The 18,188-nt window shown below is 38.8% G+C and overlaps 1 protein-coding gene across 3 annotated transcripts in view; it reads left to right on the top strand.

The window, feature by feature from the left end:
- Positions 1 to 7,888: 7,888 nt before the first annotated feature.
- LOC127644871 (rho GTPase-activating protein 21-A-like) overlaps positions 7,889 to 18,188 on the top strand; it is an 81,363-nt gene continuing 71,063 nt past the window's right edge. For 2 of the 3 annotated variants that reach the window (XM_052128275.1, XM_052128274.1), the window contains exons 1-2: positions 7,889 to 8,072; positions 11,317 to 11,516. In XM_052128275.1, the coding sequence (XP_051984235.1) occupies positions 11,442 to 11,516 (75 nt within the window). In that variant the 5' untranslated portion in view covers positions 7,889 to 8,072; positions 11,317 to 11,441. The remainder of the gene's footprint in view (positions 8,073 to 11,316; positions 11,517 to 18,188) is intronic. The other variant, XM_052128276.1, reaches the window with a different exon arrangement.

The following is an 18,188-nucleotide window of genomic DNA, read 5'->3' as shown; positions in this document are numbered from 1 at the left end:
TGTATTTGTCCTAAACAAACTGTAAATTTTCCTTGATTTTCATAATTTTCTCGAAACACTACACACAAATTTCTCTGATCCAAGATTTATGCTTTCATAGGAGATTGGGTCAGATATGAAACTTCAATAAGGAAGAAGATGAAGAGGAAGAACAAGACAAAGAAGAGGTGCAAACTGAGAAGAGGTAGAGTTGGTGAAAGAAGAGGAAATAGGAGGAAGAAATGGTGGGGAAATGGGAAGGTTTTCTCAACTCTTTCAGGGGTGATCATTGAAAGAGTTCAGGAAAGACCAAATGGAGATGGTGTAATGATGGTGAGCAGAGAGAAAGTGGACAACAGGGTGGAAGAGTAGAGTAAAGAAGACACAGAAGAGGCTCAAATGATCTGAGAGTCCCTCTAATAGATCATATTATGAATCACGGTCTCTCTGCGACACACAAAGAAATTGACCTAATGTGAGCAGATCTACAGTGATTTCAATCTCAACAAAAAAGAAGAGGGAGAAATAGTATTGGTTTGCATGCCAAAATCAATGTCCAAAATAACTGTACCATCTGTGCTTACTGTACCTTCTTACATAGGCCTATAGGGTTTTTTTTTGTTGGGACATTTTTTTTTTTTTTGCAGTAAATTGCCTAATCCTCTTTCCAGAGAAAAAGTAGTAGAAAACTAGAAATTCAGAGAAATAAAAAAACAACACATGGAAATCTTTATTGTGGATATTTTTGATAAACGTGTAAAAAATTCTAATTTGAAAAAGAGTATTTTAATAAAACTTTTGAACTCATCCAGTGTAAACGGTACATAGAGACCAATATTGACTGCATTAGGGTCAGGAACATAAGCTTACACACACACACACACACACATAGTGATCTGATGAGCCTCCGAGTTTCTTGTACTGCTTCGCATTTTCTTTCCACCATAAAAGCGGAGCCTCATTTGTTGGTCTGCGTGACTCTAACAAGAACCAAATGCCAATAGAGTAAAATTAAATAAGAATCAAAATATTGGAAGTATTGCCATACTTGGTTTTGCCTGTGGTCTTAACTGTACCTGCGAGATTTGGTGAGAGATTCAGAGAGAAAGTAGAGTGCAATTTAGCATTGCCTACTGCAGGCAAATGTGCAAACGAAAATACATTTGAGATGTTAGACTGTTTTTTAATAGTACTTGGTGAAGAACAAGTACTCGATTAGTCGATTACATATGCACATCTCTAGTTACGAAAGTAACATTTGTTTCTAAAAATGTTCACCCTATCACTAAAAACACAAGTGTAAACATGAAACTAATGTAATAAATTAACTTATTAACCTTGTTTCTGTAAAGTTAGGATGATCCAAACTCATACATTTTTTGTTTGCAATGCATTAAAAAAAATTGAAGTTAATTCTCTTCAAACAATAGTCCAACAGCAAAAGTGACAATATAAGGTATAATAAAACTTTACAGCTTAAATAACACATACAGTATGTATATAGACACAAGATATGTGTCCCCTCCTTCCAGATGTAGCCTTATGTAATAATCACCAAATTTCATAGTCATAAATTTAAGAACAAAGCAGAATATTGTCATCTATTTTTTGGCCAATGAAACACTTTTCTTTTCCTCAGAAGCACTAATTTTAACAGACTTATAATTTAAAGGAATGTTCCTGGTTCAATTCAAGTTAAGCTCAGTCGACAGCGTTTATGGCATAATTTTGTTTTTATATAATTTTACAGAGGTACTAAAATCGGGTTTCCATGCATATTGTTTACATCTTGCGGCTATACTTTTGAAACAGTGTGTATTTTAATGTTTTCGAATTGTCCCCATTCACTTCCATTGTCAGCGCCTCACTGGAACCCAGATTATTGCTTTTTTTAAAGAAAAGGAGGGGCGAGTTTTGTGGTAATCAATATTATGCCACAAATGCTGTCGTTTGAGCTTAACTTGTATTGAAACCGGGATATTCCTTTAACATAAATAGGGTTTATCAGTTTGATTCTGATCACTGAAAGCTGGAATGGTCAAAATTCTTGAGCCTGGAACATTCTTTCAATCAGTCATATTCTTATATCATCTTACATTTGTCCTCATTTTCTGATTTGACGTTATTTCATTTAAGTGGCTTCCACTCAGTCAAGGAGCGAAAACAAAGGAACGAGAAAAGCACAAAAGCAGCATCAAGCTGACGTCCTGATTCTGGAGTTTTAGTTTTGTTCTCATGATTTGCCAGATAAATAAAAGTGGGGCATTGATAGAGGACATTCACAATAGAAAAAGGGAGGAGCTGCTACTTTTTTCATACACCTGACACATGACTCCAGCATTTGAACAGCAGGATGGAGTTTCAGTGTGCTAGTGAAAACAAAGCAACCCACTCTCTGTTTGGCTGTTTAACCACAGTTTTGGTCAGGTTTGTTTACCATTTCCAAGCCCTAGACGTCTCAGAGGTGAATGTGAATTTAAAAGTTATTTGTAAATTACGTTGAGGTTGCAGAAGCTACGATTAATAAAGCTGTGACCATTCACCTTTCACGAAATATGAAAGGAGAGTTTCATTTTAAGGATGATTGGTTATATAATCTTTATGGGAGCCAAACTGTGTCACATATTGCAAAAAGACCCACTTAGACAGATAAGCAGATTGATTCTCATGCTGTTTAAAGTGAAGTCAAAACAAAGATGGATACTCTACCGGTTTATAAGTTAAAATTAGCAGGAGTATTTCTATGTATGTCACAAAGAAACATATGCAGCTGACTGACATTCTTCCCGGTATGGCTGCTTCCCGAGAGAGTGTCTGCCGTGGATTGAGGTCCATTTCAGAGCAGACTGAGAGAGAGAAATTCCCTGGCCTGGGAAGCATTGTGAAAGTCCCTGGTCAGGACGACCTCGGAACAAAGGCCACCCAATCCCTAAAACAGGTGGCCCCCTTCTGCTGGCCTTGAATGAAAGGAGCATTTGTGCGCACCTCTAGAAACTGAACACTTTCCACGGTGCTCTCTTTTCAAGTTATTGCTCTCTCTCTCTCTCTTTCTCTCTTTCTGTGTGTTTGTGAATATCTATCTATCTATCTATCTATCTATCTATCTATCTGTCTATCTGTCTGTCTGTCTGTCTGTCTATCAAACTTATAAATAATATGTGAAATGTAACTATATACTGTACATTAAATATGTCCATAGCTATGTAGTTTTACATGGTTGATTGTCATAAATGAGAGTAATACAAGCTAAAATAGCTACCATAACAAATTGCAATTGACTTCACAATACAGTTCCTCACAATATGCATATCTGTAATATATAATTTGACTAAATATATAAATTATATATAACTATAGTTATAGTTAATAGGCACAAATGAAAATAATGAAATCTGAATTAGTGCCAAATTTTAACAGCCCTAGATCAGCTCACTAAAATTAAATATTACACATTATAATTACAGTTTTTATCAATCGCTTTGGCTCAATTTTTGAAACGGTCTTAACTTTCTCTAAACTGTAAGTGCAATTGTCACAACTGTTTTCACAACTCTATTGAATCTGCAAAATGTAGTAACTCACCCAAAACATTTAATTAATGCCTCAAAACCTAGTTATTGTGTCAGTAAATTGGCCAATGCCACCAAAATCAACCAGCCGTACTGGTCAAAATGTTTAGATGATTTTTCACCATGGCAGTCAACCCTGGAAAATGTTTGTTATATACAAATTTCATTTTTGTTCTACTTATTTGCTGACACTGACTGCTTGCTGTATACAAGAATGTGTATCACACTGAGCTTTAAAGATACCGATTTGAACAGTAGGTAAAAGTTTACTGGGAAAAGTCAATACTGTACAATACTGTAGGACACAGAAAAAGGATTTGCACATTTATATGTATACAGTACATTTATTTCCGTAGCAATGTGTTACATGAAAACTGAACATTCACTTTTGCATGTCCATTTTTCTTACATATAAAATCTTATATAGTGAACAGAAAATTGCCACAAAATGACCCAAAAATAAATAATAAAAAAACCTTGCAACAATGAAAAACCTGTGGTAGATCTGTCAAAAACAATAAATTGCACCTCCTCACAGTACGTAACACTACAAGTTCCCGTCTTCCTAGTGGACATCTTGTCGCTCTTGTGGGTCTGGACAGAGGTTTAGAATATATATATATATATAATGGTTGTACAAGGCAATTACTTTTATGTGGCAATGGTCAACTTTGCTCAGTATTACAGCTCAAAATGAATAAAGCATCATTGTAGAATAAGTGTTGCTCACGTTCTCATAAATAAAATCACTGATTCAAGTGTATTGGGATGGCAAGGGTTTGATGGATGACCTCTGGTCAAGCTCTCTCAGATTGTGAGCATAGCAGCCACTCCTTGTGTATGCAGACATTCCACAGTCAATGCCAATCGCATGCCAGAACTGCCCAACCCCGCTTTGAAGCAGGCCAACATGTGACTCCAGTAATCTAGACAAACAGTTGTATTTGCGAAAGAGAGAAATGGAGAAATGAAAGACAGAGGGAGAATGAGGGATCTGGGGGAGACTGATCCATAAACGAATGTATCAACTTTAAAAGGAAATTGTGTTCTAGTTTGGGCAAGAATGGAACTAGTAAATAATACAGACTTGAGGATTTATATTACAAGAATCCAATGACTTTATGACTGAGCTTGATCTTATAGCCAAATTGATTGTTCTTCATGTACATTTTTGCAGAATACATGAATAAATATTAATCTTATTTTTATAAAACAATATTTGTTTATAACCTACAAACCACATGCACTTCTTAAAAGAAATAGCTTAAAATATGAATATATACTGTAAAAAAGGGTTTTATAAGCCAGGATAATTTCTTATTTATTGATGGACTTTATGTCAGACCACATGTGTAAAATGTAAAGTAAACACTACATTATCCATTGAAAGTAGAGAGATAGAATCATTTATAAGGAACAATGAGAAAGGGATGTTTGCAAAGATAGGCTATAATATGGTTGGTTTTATCACTCATTAACTTTTTATCATAAGTTGTCAAACAGGCAAGCACAGATATCAACACTCAGCATACAAATCTCAGTGATGGTGACCATTAACAAACACTGTAGATTTGAAAAATGCAGAAGATCATTGTGAGTAATTTTCTGGTCCTGTTCACTGTCACAATATACAGTTGTCTCTTAATTTTAATAAATTGTCGAAATACTACTGTAAAATACACTGTGAAAGTCATAGTCGCCAGGAATTACTGTAAACTCATACAAATTATTTTTTTTACAGTGCACACACACACACACACACACACACACACACACACACACACACACACACACACACACACACACACACACAGTTTATACTTAAATATCACATTGACATACGTATTCAGACCCTTATCTCAGCACTTAGTTGAAGCACCTTTGGCAGAGATTACAGCCTCAATTTTGTTTGGGTATGATGTGACAAGCTTTGCACACCTGGATTTGGGGATTTTCTGAAATTCTTCTCTGCAGCTCCTCTCAAGCTCTGTCATGTTGGATGGGGACCATCAGTGGACAACCATTTTTAGGTCTTTCCAGACATGTTCAATTGGGTTTAAGTCCGGGCTTTGGCTGGGCCACTCAAGGACATTCACAGAGTTCCTCAGCCACTCTTGCGTTGTCTTGGCTGTGTGCTGAGGGTCATTGTCTGAGGTCCTGAGTGCTCTGGACCAGGTTTTCATTAAGGGTATCTGTATTTTGCTGCATTCAGCTTTCCTTCAGGGGCAGTGGTGGCTCAGTGGTTGAGGCTCAGGGTTACTGACCAGAAGGTTGGGGGTTCAAGTCCCAGCACCATCAAGATGCCACTGTTGGCGGTTGCTCTGGGGGGATTGTCCTTGTAATAAGTCTCTTTGGATAAAAGTGTCTGCCAAATGCATAAATGTAAATGTGACCCTGACCAGTCCCCCACAGCATGATACTACCACCACCATGCTTCACCACTGGGATGGTATTGTGCAGGTGATGAGGTTCCTCCAGACATGATGCTTTGAATTGAAGCCAAACAGTTCAATCTTCATTTCATCAGACCAGAGAATCTTGTTTCTCACAGTCTGAGAGTCCTTTAGGGGCTTTTTTGCAAAATCCAAGTGGGCTTTCATGTGTCTTACACTGAGGAAAGGCTTCCGTCTGGCCACTCTGCCATAAAGCCCAGATTGGTGAAGTGTTGTAGTGAAGTTGTCCTTCTGCAAGTTTCTTCCATCTCCACACATGATCTCAGCAGCTCAACCAGAGTGACCATCAGGTTCATCGTCACCTCTCTTACTAAGGCCCTTCTCCCCTGATTGCTCAATCTGGCCAGGTGGCCAGCAATAGGAAGAGGCCTGATTGTTCCAAACATCCATTTAGGAATTATGGAAGCCACTGTGGTCTTGGGAAACTTCAATGCAGCCATAAACACATCTGTAGCCTTCCCCAGATCTGTGCCTGGACACAATCCTGTCTCTGAGCTCTGCAGTCAGTTAAATTGACCTCATGGCTTGATTTTTGCTCTGATATGCATTTTCAGCTTAAAGACCTTATGTAGACAGGTGTGCCTTTACAAATCATGTCCAATCAATTGAATCTACCTCAGGTGGACTCCAATCAAAGTGTAGAGACATCTCAAAGATGATCCAGAGAAATGGGATAAGCTAAATGTCAAGGGTCATAGCAAAGGGTCTGAATACTTCAATATGATATTTCAGATTTTTCTTTTTATGAAATGTATCAAAAGTTATCAAAAATCTGGGTTTTGTTTTGTCATTATGGGGTATGGTGTGTAGATTAATGTGAGATTTTTTTTTAAAGCATTTTAGCATGAGGCTGCAACATTACAAAATGTGAAAAAAAATGAAGAGGTCTGAATACGTTTTGAATGCACTGTATAATAAGCAGTGTTAAACAATTTGGGTCAGTGGACATTAAACCTCATGTATCAGGATGAACGTTAAACCTCATGTATCAGTAATAATGCAAGGCATTTTTACATGTTAAAATTCTGCAATTGATGTACAAAGAAACAGTGGCTGCCAGTTGTTTATTTAGATTATTTGGGGAACAGTAATTTCTGAATAGGTCATGCCTGTTTTACAACATATGGGTTAAATTTTTAGGAACATTAGAAGTCAGAGGAGCATAATAAATCACTAGGACTATAGGTTATATAGGAATATGTATATAGGATATAGGTTATTTACTTATAGTTAGAAAAATAAAGATTAGCCTCCAAATACATATAATTATTTTGACTTAGCTACAACTTTAGGACTCCAAACAAAAAGAACATAAAGACAATCTCAGCAAAACATGAGGGTTAAATTATGATGTAAAAATTTGAAAAACAAAGGGGAAAATATACATTGTAATAATTAATTGGTAGTTATAAAATCGGTTTCTCTTATATTGTTTTCTATAAAGACACCAAATTAAGTGAGATAAAAAAAATTATTGAGTGACTTGATAGAGAGACCAGTAAGTTTGCATGACTAAGAGTGTAGTATGAACGTTTTTAGGTGAATTTTAAAAACATTTGACAGCAAAAAATTTTGTTTTTTTTTCAAACAAAAGTTTAAAAGGAAATAATGAAAGGTAATTATAAAGACATTTTCTCTTATTTTACTGCTCATTAAAGCACTAACGAAGTGAGAAAAAATAAAATAGACAGACTGTTTACTTTTTGTTGTTGTTGAGAGAGCAGATGCTTGGGGGAAAATATTATTTGTTACAACGCCGCCCATTGGCTGAAATTTAAACGTGAAGCGTTACTTGGAACCTGATTGGACGGACGCTTCGCCTGCTCGCAAAAGGGCGGTGTTTCCAAGGATTCCGTGAAAGCTCAAGTCCCGATCCAGTGAGTGCCGCACGCGTGTGTCGAGCTTGTCCGGGGAGTTGGGAAACTTTCTCATTGTTTTTAGCCAGCAAAAACACTCGGATAAGGAACATGACACGAACCAACGCTATCGCCCAAACTATTCTAACGAACCAATGAGTTCTTGGTCCGCAATGGGCATTCACAGCAATACACCAGCGCTTTATTCCCAACAGGTAGGTGCTGGATAGCCATTACAATACCAGTTAGCCTTTACTTTGTTTTGATAGCTACTCATGCTAACCAGAGCCAACGGCTTTATATTTCACACAAAACAATGAAAGTTCACCGATTCCGGGATGAGATGAATGTGTTAACTTGATAAAAACAAAGTTTAACACTTTTAAAGTATGTTCACAGTCTGTTGTGTTTGAGTACACGACATCAAATCCACAACGGAAAGTTTCCAAGGCTGATTAGACTGACCACACCACCTCAAACCTCTCAATTTACAACCCGAGTATACACTTTAATCTGGGTTATCATTTAATGTTAACGGGATTATGTTTGTTTAATTGGCTCTTGTGTTTGACATCTCTCAGTTCGAGGTTTTAATGGAGAAGAAAAGGGATTCATGTAACCATGTGGCACTGAGGAAAGGCTTGCGCTTGCTGTAATAAGCGTTTTTTAGGGCGTTTGTGTTGTGCGGAGCCTATTTGGTTCTTGCGTTCAACGAGGTTACTTTACAGCACCTGTCAAAAAATACAACAACATAACCGTGAAATCAGAAATCGATTACAAATGTATTTATAAACGAATTTCATTGCTTTGAAACGAAAATTTCACTTAAGTACTGTTACCCAGTAACCACTTGCATTACTTTTGAACTTGAAGTGATTGATTCATGTTATGGTATGTTTAGTGACATTATATGATCTTATATTGATTCTCTTGGCCTGCGATCTGATATTTGCCGATACTTCAGTCTGCCGCGATACGATTTCGATTCAGATCCCTGCGATCGATATTCCGATATTATGTGCCTATTATACACAATTAAATGGTTTTTGTCCTCAAATGTAACCAAAACATAATTTGAATTTTTTGATCTTTCTGAAAAGTTTAAAATCCACATTGGGACATCCACAACAAGATAAGGTACTTAAGATGTTGGAAAAAAAATTATACAGATAATAATATAAAAATTGTCTCACACAAGTGATCATCAATCCTTTGATTACATCTTGTTTTTCAGTTTAATCCAATTCAAAGTACTTACCCATGACTTGTTTCCAACTATCTGTGCTATCCACGGTTTTCTTGGCTTCGACATCCACAGTTCTAATGTAAAGTTCTGTTACAGATAGGATGGGATAAATGTTAGTAAGGGTGTAGATGTGTTAAGACTAAGAGCTGAGCAGGTGTTTCTCTTTCCCTCGTTAGTGCTGTTCAGAATGTCGTCGTTGTCAAGATGGTTGAACTGCTCCATGGTACTTTAAAATATAAAATTATCATGCAAAATTCAAATGGGTCACATGTGCAATGATATCGATGGAAGCCTGAATGAATCGCGCATGTGAGCCGCTCTGCGTTTGTCACGAGAGCTCACATTTTAAGGAGAGGCAGGTTGATGTGCTCGCACTGATGCTGTCACTGGTCTGGTGCTCGCTTTTCGTGGGAAGCCCGATTGATGTGCTAACACTGATCTTGTTACTGGTCTGGTGTTCGCGTTTCACGGGATGCCCGGTTGATTCACTCACATAGATCCTGTCACTGGAGCTTGCGTTTTGCAGGAAGCACAGTTGACGTGCTCGCACTGATCCTGTCACTGGAGCTCACGGGAAGCCCGGCTGATACTCTCACACTGATCCTGTCACTGGAGCTCACGGGAATCCCGGCTGATACTCTCACACTGATCCTGTCACTGGAGCTCACGGGAAGCCCGGATGATACTCTCACACTGATCCTGTCACTGGAGCTCATGGGAAGCCCTGCTGATACTCTCACACTGATCCTGTCACTGGAGCTCACATTTCGCTGGAAGCCCGCTTGACGTGCTCGCAATGATTCTGCCACTGGAGCTCATGGGAAGCCCGGTTGACGCGCTCACACTGATCCTTTCACTGGAGCTCGCGTTTTGCTGGAAGCCCAGTTGACGTGCTTGCACTGATCCTGTCACTGGAGCTCGTGTTTCGCGGGAAGCCCAGTTGACGTGCTCGCACTGATCCTGTCACTGGAGCTCATGGGAAGCCCGGCTGATACTCTCACACTGATCCTGTCACTGGAGCTCACATTTAGCTGGAAGCCCGGTTGACGTGCTCGCACTGATCACTGGAGCTCTCGTTTCGTAGGAAGACTGGTTGACGTGCTCGCACTGATCCCGTCACTGGAGCTCTCGTTTCGTGTGAAGACCGGTTGACCTGCTCTCACTGATCCTGCCACTGGAGCTCATGGGAAGCCCGGTTGACACGCTCGCACTGATCTTTTCACTGGAGCTCGCATTTCGCTTGAAGCCTGGTTAACGTGCTCGCACTGGTCCTGTCACTGGAGCTCACGTTTCGCTGGAAGCCTGGTTGACGCGCTCGCACTGGTTCTGTCACTGGAGCTCGCGTTTCGCTGGAAGCCTGGTTGACGCGTGCTCGCACTGGTCCTGTCACTGGAGCTCATGTTTCGCTGGAAGCCTGGTTGACGGCTCGCACTGGTCCTGTCACTGGAGCTCGCGTTTCGCTGGAAGCCTGGTTGACGCGCTCGCACTGATCCTGTCACTGGAGCTCATGTTTCGCTGGAAGCCTGGTTGACGCGCTCGCACTGGTCCTGTCACTGGAGCTCGCGTTTCGCTGGAAGCCTGGTTGACGCGTGCTCGCACTGGTCCTGTCACTGGAGCTCGCGTTTCGCTGGAAGCCTGGTTGACGCGCTCGCACTGGTCCTGTCACTGGAGCTCGCGTTTCGCTGGAAGCCTGGTTGACGCGTGCTCGCACTGGTCCTGTCACTGGAGCTCGCGTTTCGCTGGAAGCCTGGTTGACGCGTGCTCGCACTGGTCCTGTCACTGGAGCTCGCGTTTCGCTGGAAGCCTGGTTGACGCGTGCTCGCACTGGTCCTGTCACTAGAGCTCACGTTTCGCTGGAAGCCTGGTTGACGCGCTCGCACTGGTCCTGTCACTGGAGCTCGCGTTTCGCTGGAAGCCTGGTTGACGCGTGCTCGCACTGGTCCTGTCACTAGAGCTCAAGTTTCGAAGGAACTTTCAAAGTGAAATTAATGTAATAAGGTTTCTTCATCGCCTGATAGAAATGCGTATGGACGTGGCTGACATGAGAGTATTAAAATAAAGGTGCATCTTAAGAATGTCTATATCGATATTTACATGTTTTATTGATAACATTGGATTGTTGATTATTGGATCGATGCATCGTTACACCTCTAATGTTTAGGTTTAGTTATATAATGAAGGGTGCCTAAAAACTGGCTTTTTTGCTCCTCCAGGGTGTTTTACCCAAACACGTGGAAACAGAATTGAATTGGATGTTAAAGTGGGATCTCTCAGGTGATTTGAGGAGATTTATCTAGATATGGGCTGCAGAGGTACTCCGGCTTTTCTGTGAATTGAAATGATGGCAACACATTGGAGGGATCCAGGCGATGATGATGAACTGAATTGCGCTGGTGGATCTCCACTCTGCGAGGTGAGACCCATGTTTTATCTTACAGATGATAATTGTGGGGTTTGAACCTACAACCTTTTTCAGACCAACCCAGATCTTTAACCAGTAGGCTGCACCAACCCCACACTGACTATGTTTATATGCACAAATGTACAGTAAATTGACAGAGGACTGTTGTCCTGCACTGCAATCATGTATGTGCAGTACTTTAAATCCAATTGAAAAAAGTAATTTTATTCAAAGGTTTACATGCCAATACTTCTGTGTAAAGGATTATTTAAGATCTGCACTTTCAGTTGGATAGAAATGTAATTTGGTTGGAGCTCAGACAGAATAAATTTTTCCTCCTGATTGGGGTGTTAACAAATGTTTTTCATTCCAATTGAGCTGTCAGTTTACAATGAGCTTACTAACAGATTATTAGGAGGCATGATAAATGGGAACTCAGTACTTTTTAAGATTACTCGTCCTATTGGTCCCAGTTGTACTTGTGGTTTTGGACGCTGTACTGACACCTGTGCTGCTTCACACTGAAAATGTTTGTTTATCTTTTTGTCTTGTGTATTTCTCCACCTCATACTACACACACATCCCTATTATGGACATTTTGGTATTTAATTCGAATGAATTTTCCCGTATAGGACTGTAATCGGTCAGCCACGACTCTCAAGCTCTCTGCCAGCCGATCACTGCCTTGTGCGCACGCTTGGTGTTTTTATATTGTGCTGTTTATCCATGATCCGCCATGAGAGCTGCAGGTAGTTGCAGATTGTTTCGTAACTCCAGCAGGGACCTGGAGTTACATACTTTTTTAATTTTTTTATATATAGACATTTTAGCCTTCCACATGCACATGTTCTGTTTGGACTGTCTGATTTGGATCTATATCCTGTTCATCAATACCATACCGTCACTCTGGACTATATTGTTGACTTGTGCCCCATTGTAGTTTGAGGTAAGTGTATTCTGTTTGTTGTTTTATTGTTTGTTTGCTTTTGTTTTGTTTACATGTACTTTTATGTTTGAGTATTGTCTGAAAGCAGTAGTTAAGTTAAATAAGTTACTATTATTGTCATTATTAGTGGTAGTAACTCAGTCAATTGAATGACACAGAGCCATGTGCTGTCAACCTGGAGCCCATAAGGGGGTGACCCACTGTATGTAAAATTAAACTGCTTTTATTGGGTTTCTCATTTGACTGGAGTCTCCATCTCATGTGACTGTACATCATCTTGTTCCACATATTTCTTGAAAAGGCTATTCATGTCTTTGTGTAAATCTTTTTAAATTAGCAAAACTTTACTTAGTGCTACGTTAATGTAGCTGATGTCTGCTGTGTGGGTTCTAGCCCCCTTCTGTAAAATTTTTTAAAAAAAAGCAGCTTAGTCCTAGTTAAGCACACAGTCAAAAGATTTGATTGGTTTTAGTTAAATGGTCAGGATAAGTCGTCATATAAGTGAGGTATGAATGAGACAAATTCTGATTAATTAGACATTCTTAATCAGATTGTTCTAAATAAGAACTGCTGACTGACAGAATTCAGTTGGAAAACTCACAGGAGAAACTTGTTGTTCAGGTCACAAGATCGAGTTAAGATGCAAGGTTGTTTTGTGTCAGTGACTGGGGTGGAATGCACAAGCTGTGCTGCTGCTTTATTCAGCTCTGGAAAGTGCAAATGACTCCTAAAAGAACATGTTCTTTTGTGTGGTATTATAAATACATATCAATAGTAGCTGCATGCTTGTTGCTGAAATATTGAAATTTTATCCACAGCAGTGCACGGTAAACTAATGCAGAAATATTTGAGGATCAAAAATCTTTTGTTTGGACTTTTGTGGCAAACATGACCTGTTAAGCATGCAGCATGCACATTTCAGCTCAAAGCATGAAGTAGTCTGGATATCTCTACAGGGTGTCTGAAATTATTTTGTTGTTCAAGAGCGACACAAAGTGCTGTAATCTTTAATCATATATGATTGCAGTGTGCAGAAGGCGAAATTAAATTCCTTGGATGTTTTTGAAGGAAATACCCTGGCAGGCTTTCTTGCTAGCAAGGAGCGTCCATTGATCTGCGAGCGCGCTGTGGGGGAAGCATTTCTGAACCAGATGAACCTCACCACCAGATCACAGTGCTGCTTTAAAGCAAACAGCTGGTGTGAAACCCCTTCCTTTAAACACATGGTCAATGTGGGGACCATCTGAGAGCTGACAGTCAAATAACACTTGCAATATTTGTTTTGATGTGGAAGTGGGGATGAACTTTTCTTCCACGTTTCTGTAATTAATGCTGGTGTGGTTTTGGGGCTTTGATGCTGACTTGGCTAAAAGGGTACGGTTGGTTTGCTTTTTTCTTTAAGTTCATTTATAACACTGCCCATGTGTTGGCTTGTTCCTGGTTTGAGCCATCTTTGGCTGTCTGGCTTTTTTCTTCCAAAAATGTGTGGTTGATTCACAGGTGAAGTTAAGTGGACGACTGATACTATAATAGGTATTAAATATGATGTAAAATTAAAGTAGACATTTTAAAACGGTGAATTACAATAATAGCTGCATTAAATAGTGACAATGAATAAATAACCAAAAATGTCACATGCAGGCCTAGTTTAATTGCACCCATGGGTTATCAGTTCGACTTCAGTTTGACACCAAGCCTAGTTCTTCATGGGGCTATTTATCCTAATATAGAGCATCTTTTCTGCAAGCCTAGTTGTTTTAAAGGCGTATTAAAGAAACTTTCATTTTAAAAATGAATATTTTTGTGTTTGTTTATTTGATTATCAATTAACAAACCTACAATATATTTCTCAGCAAAAATGTTGTTGGGCATTTTTGAGTAATTTTGCAGTGGAGTACTGAAATGGGTACAGGGAACAGTGTGCACAGCTGACGGCTTGTTAGACAAATGTTAAAGAGGTGAGACTTCTTCTCGCATAGCAAACAGATGAAATGGTGCATACTAGATGCTTTATAGATTTTTACTATAATAATCAAACTATTTGTGCCACTTTATCACCTGTGGTGTGGAAATTAGAAGCTGACATTTGCACTCTCACAGAAGCAGATATCTCATGTAATCAACCTGGAGCACTAACCTGTAGATAAAATGTAATTAAAAAATCGAAAGGCCTCGGATAGATTTATTCTAATTAAAAATGTAATGCTATTACATAAAAACGATAAACAATGCTTTAAATATATAAAAGTTATTTAACATAATAATAGTGTAAAGGGGTTCGTGTTTCACTATTTATGATGCCATACAAAGGCTGTAAATACACGGGACACCAACAAAACAGTTACTTGATTTGAGTGTGGATTTTGTAGTTACTGAAATGTTCTCTCAACCTAGACCTGATCGAGACCTGTCTGTCACACGCCAACTTAGTCTAAGAACCCCAATTTTGACCTAAATGTGAAGTTACGGTGTTTTGCCTTTTCACAGTAATCAATGATAAAACAAATGTAGATGCTTTAGGAATCGTTTTGAAATCAGTTTGTGACTCCCAGAATCCGAATTGTGAGGTGCCTAAAGATTCCTGAACCTAGATTGAAGCTCATGTAGTGTTGTATAGTACAAGCAGGACAATTTCTCATTCGCTTCACATTTTCTTTTCACCATCCTTATCTGTTGGATGATATGACTCCAACAAGAACCAAATGCGCAAAGCAAAATCAATTTGCGATTATCGATTAGTGTTATTAATAGTCGACTAGCTAGTACAGAACCATTACTTGATTAGTCGATTATTCATGCATATCCAACTTGCATATAACCATTAATGACCGAGTTCCTGATAAAAGGTTGATAATTGAGATCAGATGACAAGAAAATTGGTATTGCCTTTAGAAATCCTGACTGGAGCATCCCCACCAAGCAGGCACATGCTAGTCTGAAAATGGCCAAATATTGGCTCATTAATCGGCCCGGCCAATATGTCAGTCTATCACCAGTGTTACTTTATTTTAATTAATGCTGTACTGCTGCGATATTAGTTCACCCCCATGAATCAATATTTTTGTGCACAGTTGGACGACTGTCCACTGGCTGTCTGAATGAACACCTTTGTATATTTTGCTGCCTATTCATGGTGGGTTGAAGGTCATCTATTTATAGAATTTACAGATTTGCGCACACAGCAGCCCTCCCCTTTAATCTAATATGCTGCACTGACACTGTTTTTCAGCTCAAATGGAATCAGTGGATAGGATGACTCTGTTGTGCCTGTGGTTGGTCTGACTCCAATACAGGTTTCAAAGTGAGTGATGTGGAAGGGAAACTTGTTGCCTGCATGCTGATTAGATGAGCTGAGGTTTTAATGTGTGATCAGGAAATTAATAACATTTCTTGGTTGTCCAGTATCTGTGGGCTGATGTTGATGGAAAAAAAAGAACTTTGGATTAACACTAGTTTTTAATTAGTAACTCTCTTCGTTATTATTTTTTATGCAAAATTGGTTCAGTTTATAGTAACAGTACTTACATCAAATGACATTTGCTCATCATACTAGGCCTCCAGTGCAAAGTTACTTATACTAAAAGTCTCCTCATGCATGAATTGTGCACAAGCTACTGATTGTCATATAATTAACTCCTGGGCCGGAAGGGAAAATATATTCTCAATTCAATAGAGAAAGACGAACTGCCCAGAATAAAGTGTTCTTTATTAGTTTAGGATGGAGGTAATCATTGGCTCATGTAATGAATGACATTGCATTGCTCAATTAAGCAAAACTCCATAGTTCATACAGTAATGTTTGTACATTTCAGCCTGAATCAGTATTTTGCTGTAGCAAAAGGCTTTATTTGGTGCAAACCTGTAGCAGAAATGCTCCACCTGCAGGACTTGATGTATTCAAATGAAACTAATATGATTACACGGGAGTCTGCATGTTGTTTCCGAGAGTTCCTGTACCATGGGATCAGCCATATTATGCTGAATCACTGACAAGCAGCATCTCCTATCAGACATTTTTGCAATGACTTCAGCGTGTTTACCTTCCTAGGGGCCTCATGAAATCCATTATAATTAGTTTTTTCAAATTCCACTAGATTCCCCCACCAAATTCTATGTTTTCTGATTTATTTTCCCTGAATTCCATGTTTTTAAGTTGAAATACAATTTATTATTAAAACGAATCAATTTGTCTAATAATTATTTTTCAATTTCACATGCCTAGTTAAATGGTGCTTTTATTTTGGCGTAAAACTGGATGTTTTTGACAATTTCACTTCCGGAAAAGGACTACCTGGATCGGTATCGGCTCCGGTACTGACGTTTTTGATGGATCGGGTATTGTTCCAATGAACCCGATCCAAATCCGATACTGTGTGTTAGTCATGTTCGTTACTGTCAAGCTCCAAAAATGACATAAAAGAACCATAAAAACACCATTAAAGTAGTTCATATGACTCGTGCATTTTATTCAAAGTCACTTGAAGACGCGCAATAGCTCTGTTAATCACAAAAGGCTGTGTTTAATAAGTAAATATATAATATGCACGTGGAGCGCCAGCGCATTATTGAATGGCGCTGCTCTGTTTCCCCACACCCTCAAGGCTATTTTTAACCTTCACGCACTGATCTCAGATGTAGATGCTCAATATTTTGGTTCACTTATAATATGCATTTGAAATGGCACTGGAGCTTCATTTGACCAGAATTTGAATAAGAAGCTAATTAAATGGCGTTACCGAAGTGCATTGTGCTAGCAGTGTGGAAGACCCGGGTTCGGATCCCACGTTGAATCCAGGATGTAGTTGCGTTCTCATAATCAGTGCTGAGCATGAGGTTGCATTTTTTTTCCCACTGTTGTTAGGTTTTGGGTTGGGGGTTCTGTTTATAAAATAAAATTTCTTTGTGGGTGAACTGAAAAAAAAAAGTCTCAATTTGGTTTTTTTTAAGAGTACTCTAAGTGTGAAAAACCCTGTAGCCTATTTGCAGTTGAACATGTGAAAAACATGACCTTTTTTTGTATATCATAATTGCAGTTCAAATTGCAATATTGTTCCAAAATAATTTTTGGCCAAATCGTAAGCCCTACTTCGTATCATAATATTAGGGTTTCACAGCCTAGTGGCATTAATGCAGAATATATCATGTACAAGAGACTTGACTTCACATCAAAAGAGTATACCACCACACCATCCATATTCTATTCTTACATGTTCTTTCACGCTCTCACTAAAATGTTACTAGTTATGAGTATGTGAAATCTGAGTGCTTGTTTGACCACGTGCTTTGTGTATTAGGTAATGAGGAGCGTGTCTGTCTTGCATGAGTGGCACAACTCTGTTTGTTACGTAAATGCAGTCCAGCGAGATGGAGAGGGGAGACAGGCGGAGGAAAAAAACAAACACACCTACGCAAACAAACCCTGATTCCTACTTTATCAGTTGATTCTACGCTCATAAAGGTCTTTAGTTTCATATTCTGTAAAAACAACAAAGATTGAACATCTTGCTTTTCCAAAACCCATTTGTGAATTATTGTTGTTGTTGTTGTTATTATTATTATTATTATTATTATTATTATTATTGGGGGAAAAAAACATTTCCATTGCACATTTAAAGTAAAATTTACATCCAAAATGAAAATTGTTATTTACCATCATGTCATTGTATGTTGTTATTTTGATCTTATTATGCATTATTTGAATCTTTAGAGAGCTTTTTCCATACAATAGTTCATAGTGA

The sequence above is a fragment of the Xyrauchen texanus genome, chromosome 6 (assembly GCF_025860055.1).
Source record: "Xyrauchen texanus isolate HMW12.3.18 chromosome 6, RBS_HiC_50CHRs, whole genome shotgun sequence".
In the NCBI taxonomy this organism is placed as follows: Eukaryota; Metazoa; Chordata; class Actinopteri; order Cypriniformes; family Catostomidae; genus Xyrauchen; species Xyrauchen texanus.
The sequence above is the reverse complement of the archived record's forward strand: the minus strand, read 5'-3'. Positions and strand labels throughout refer to the sequence as shown.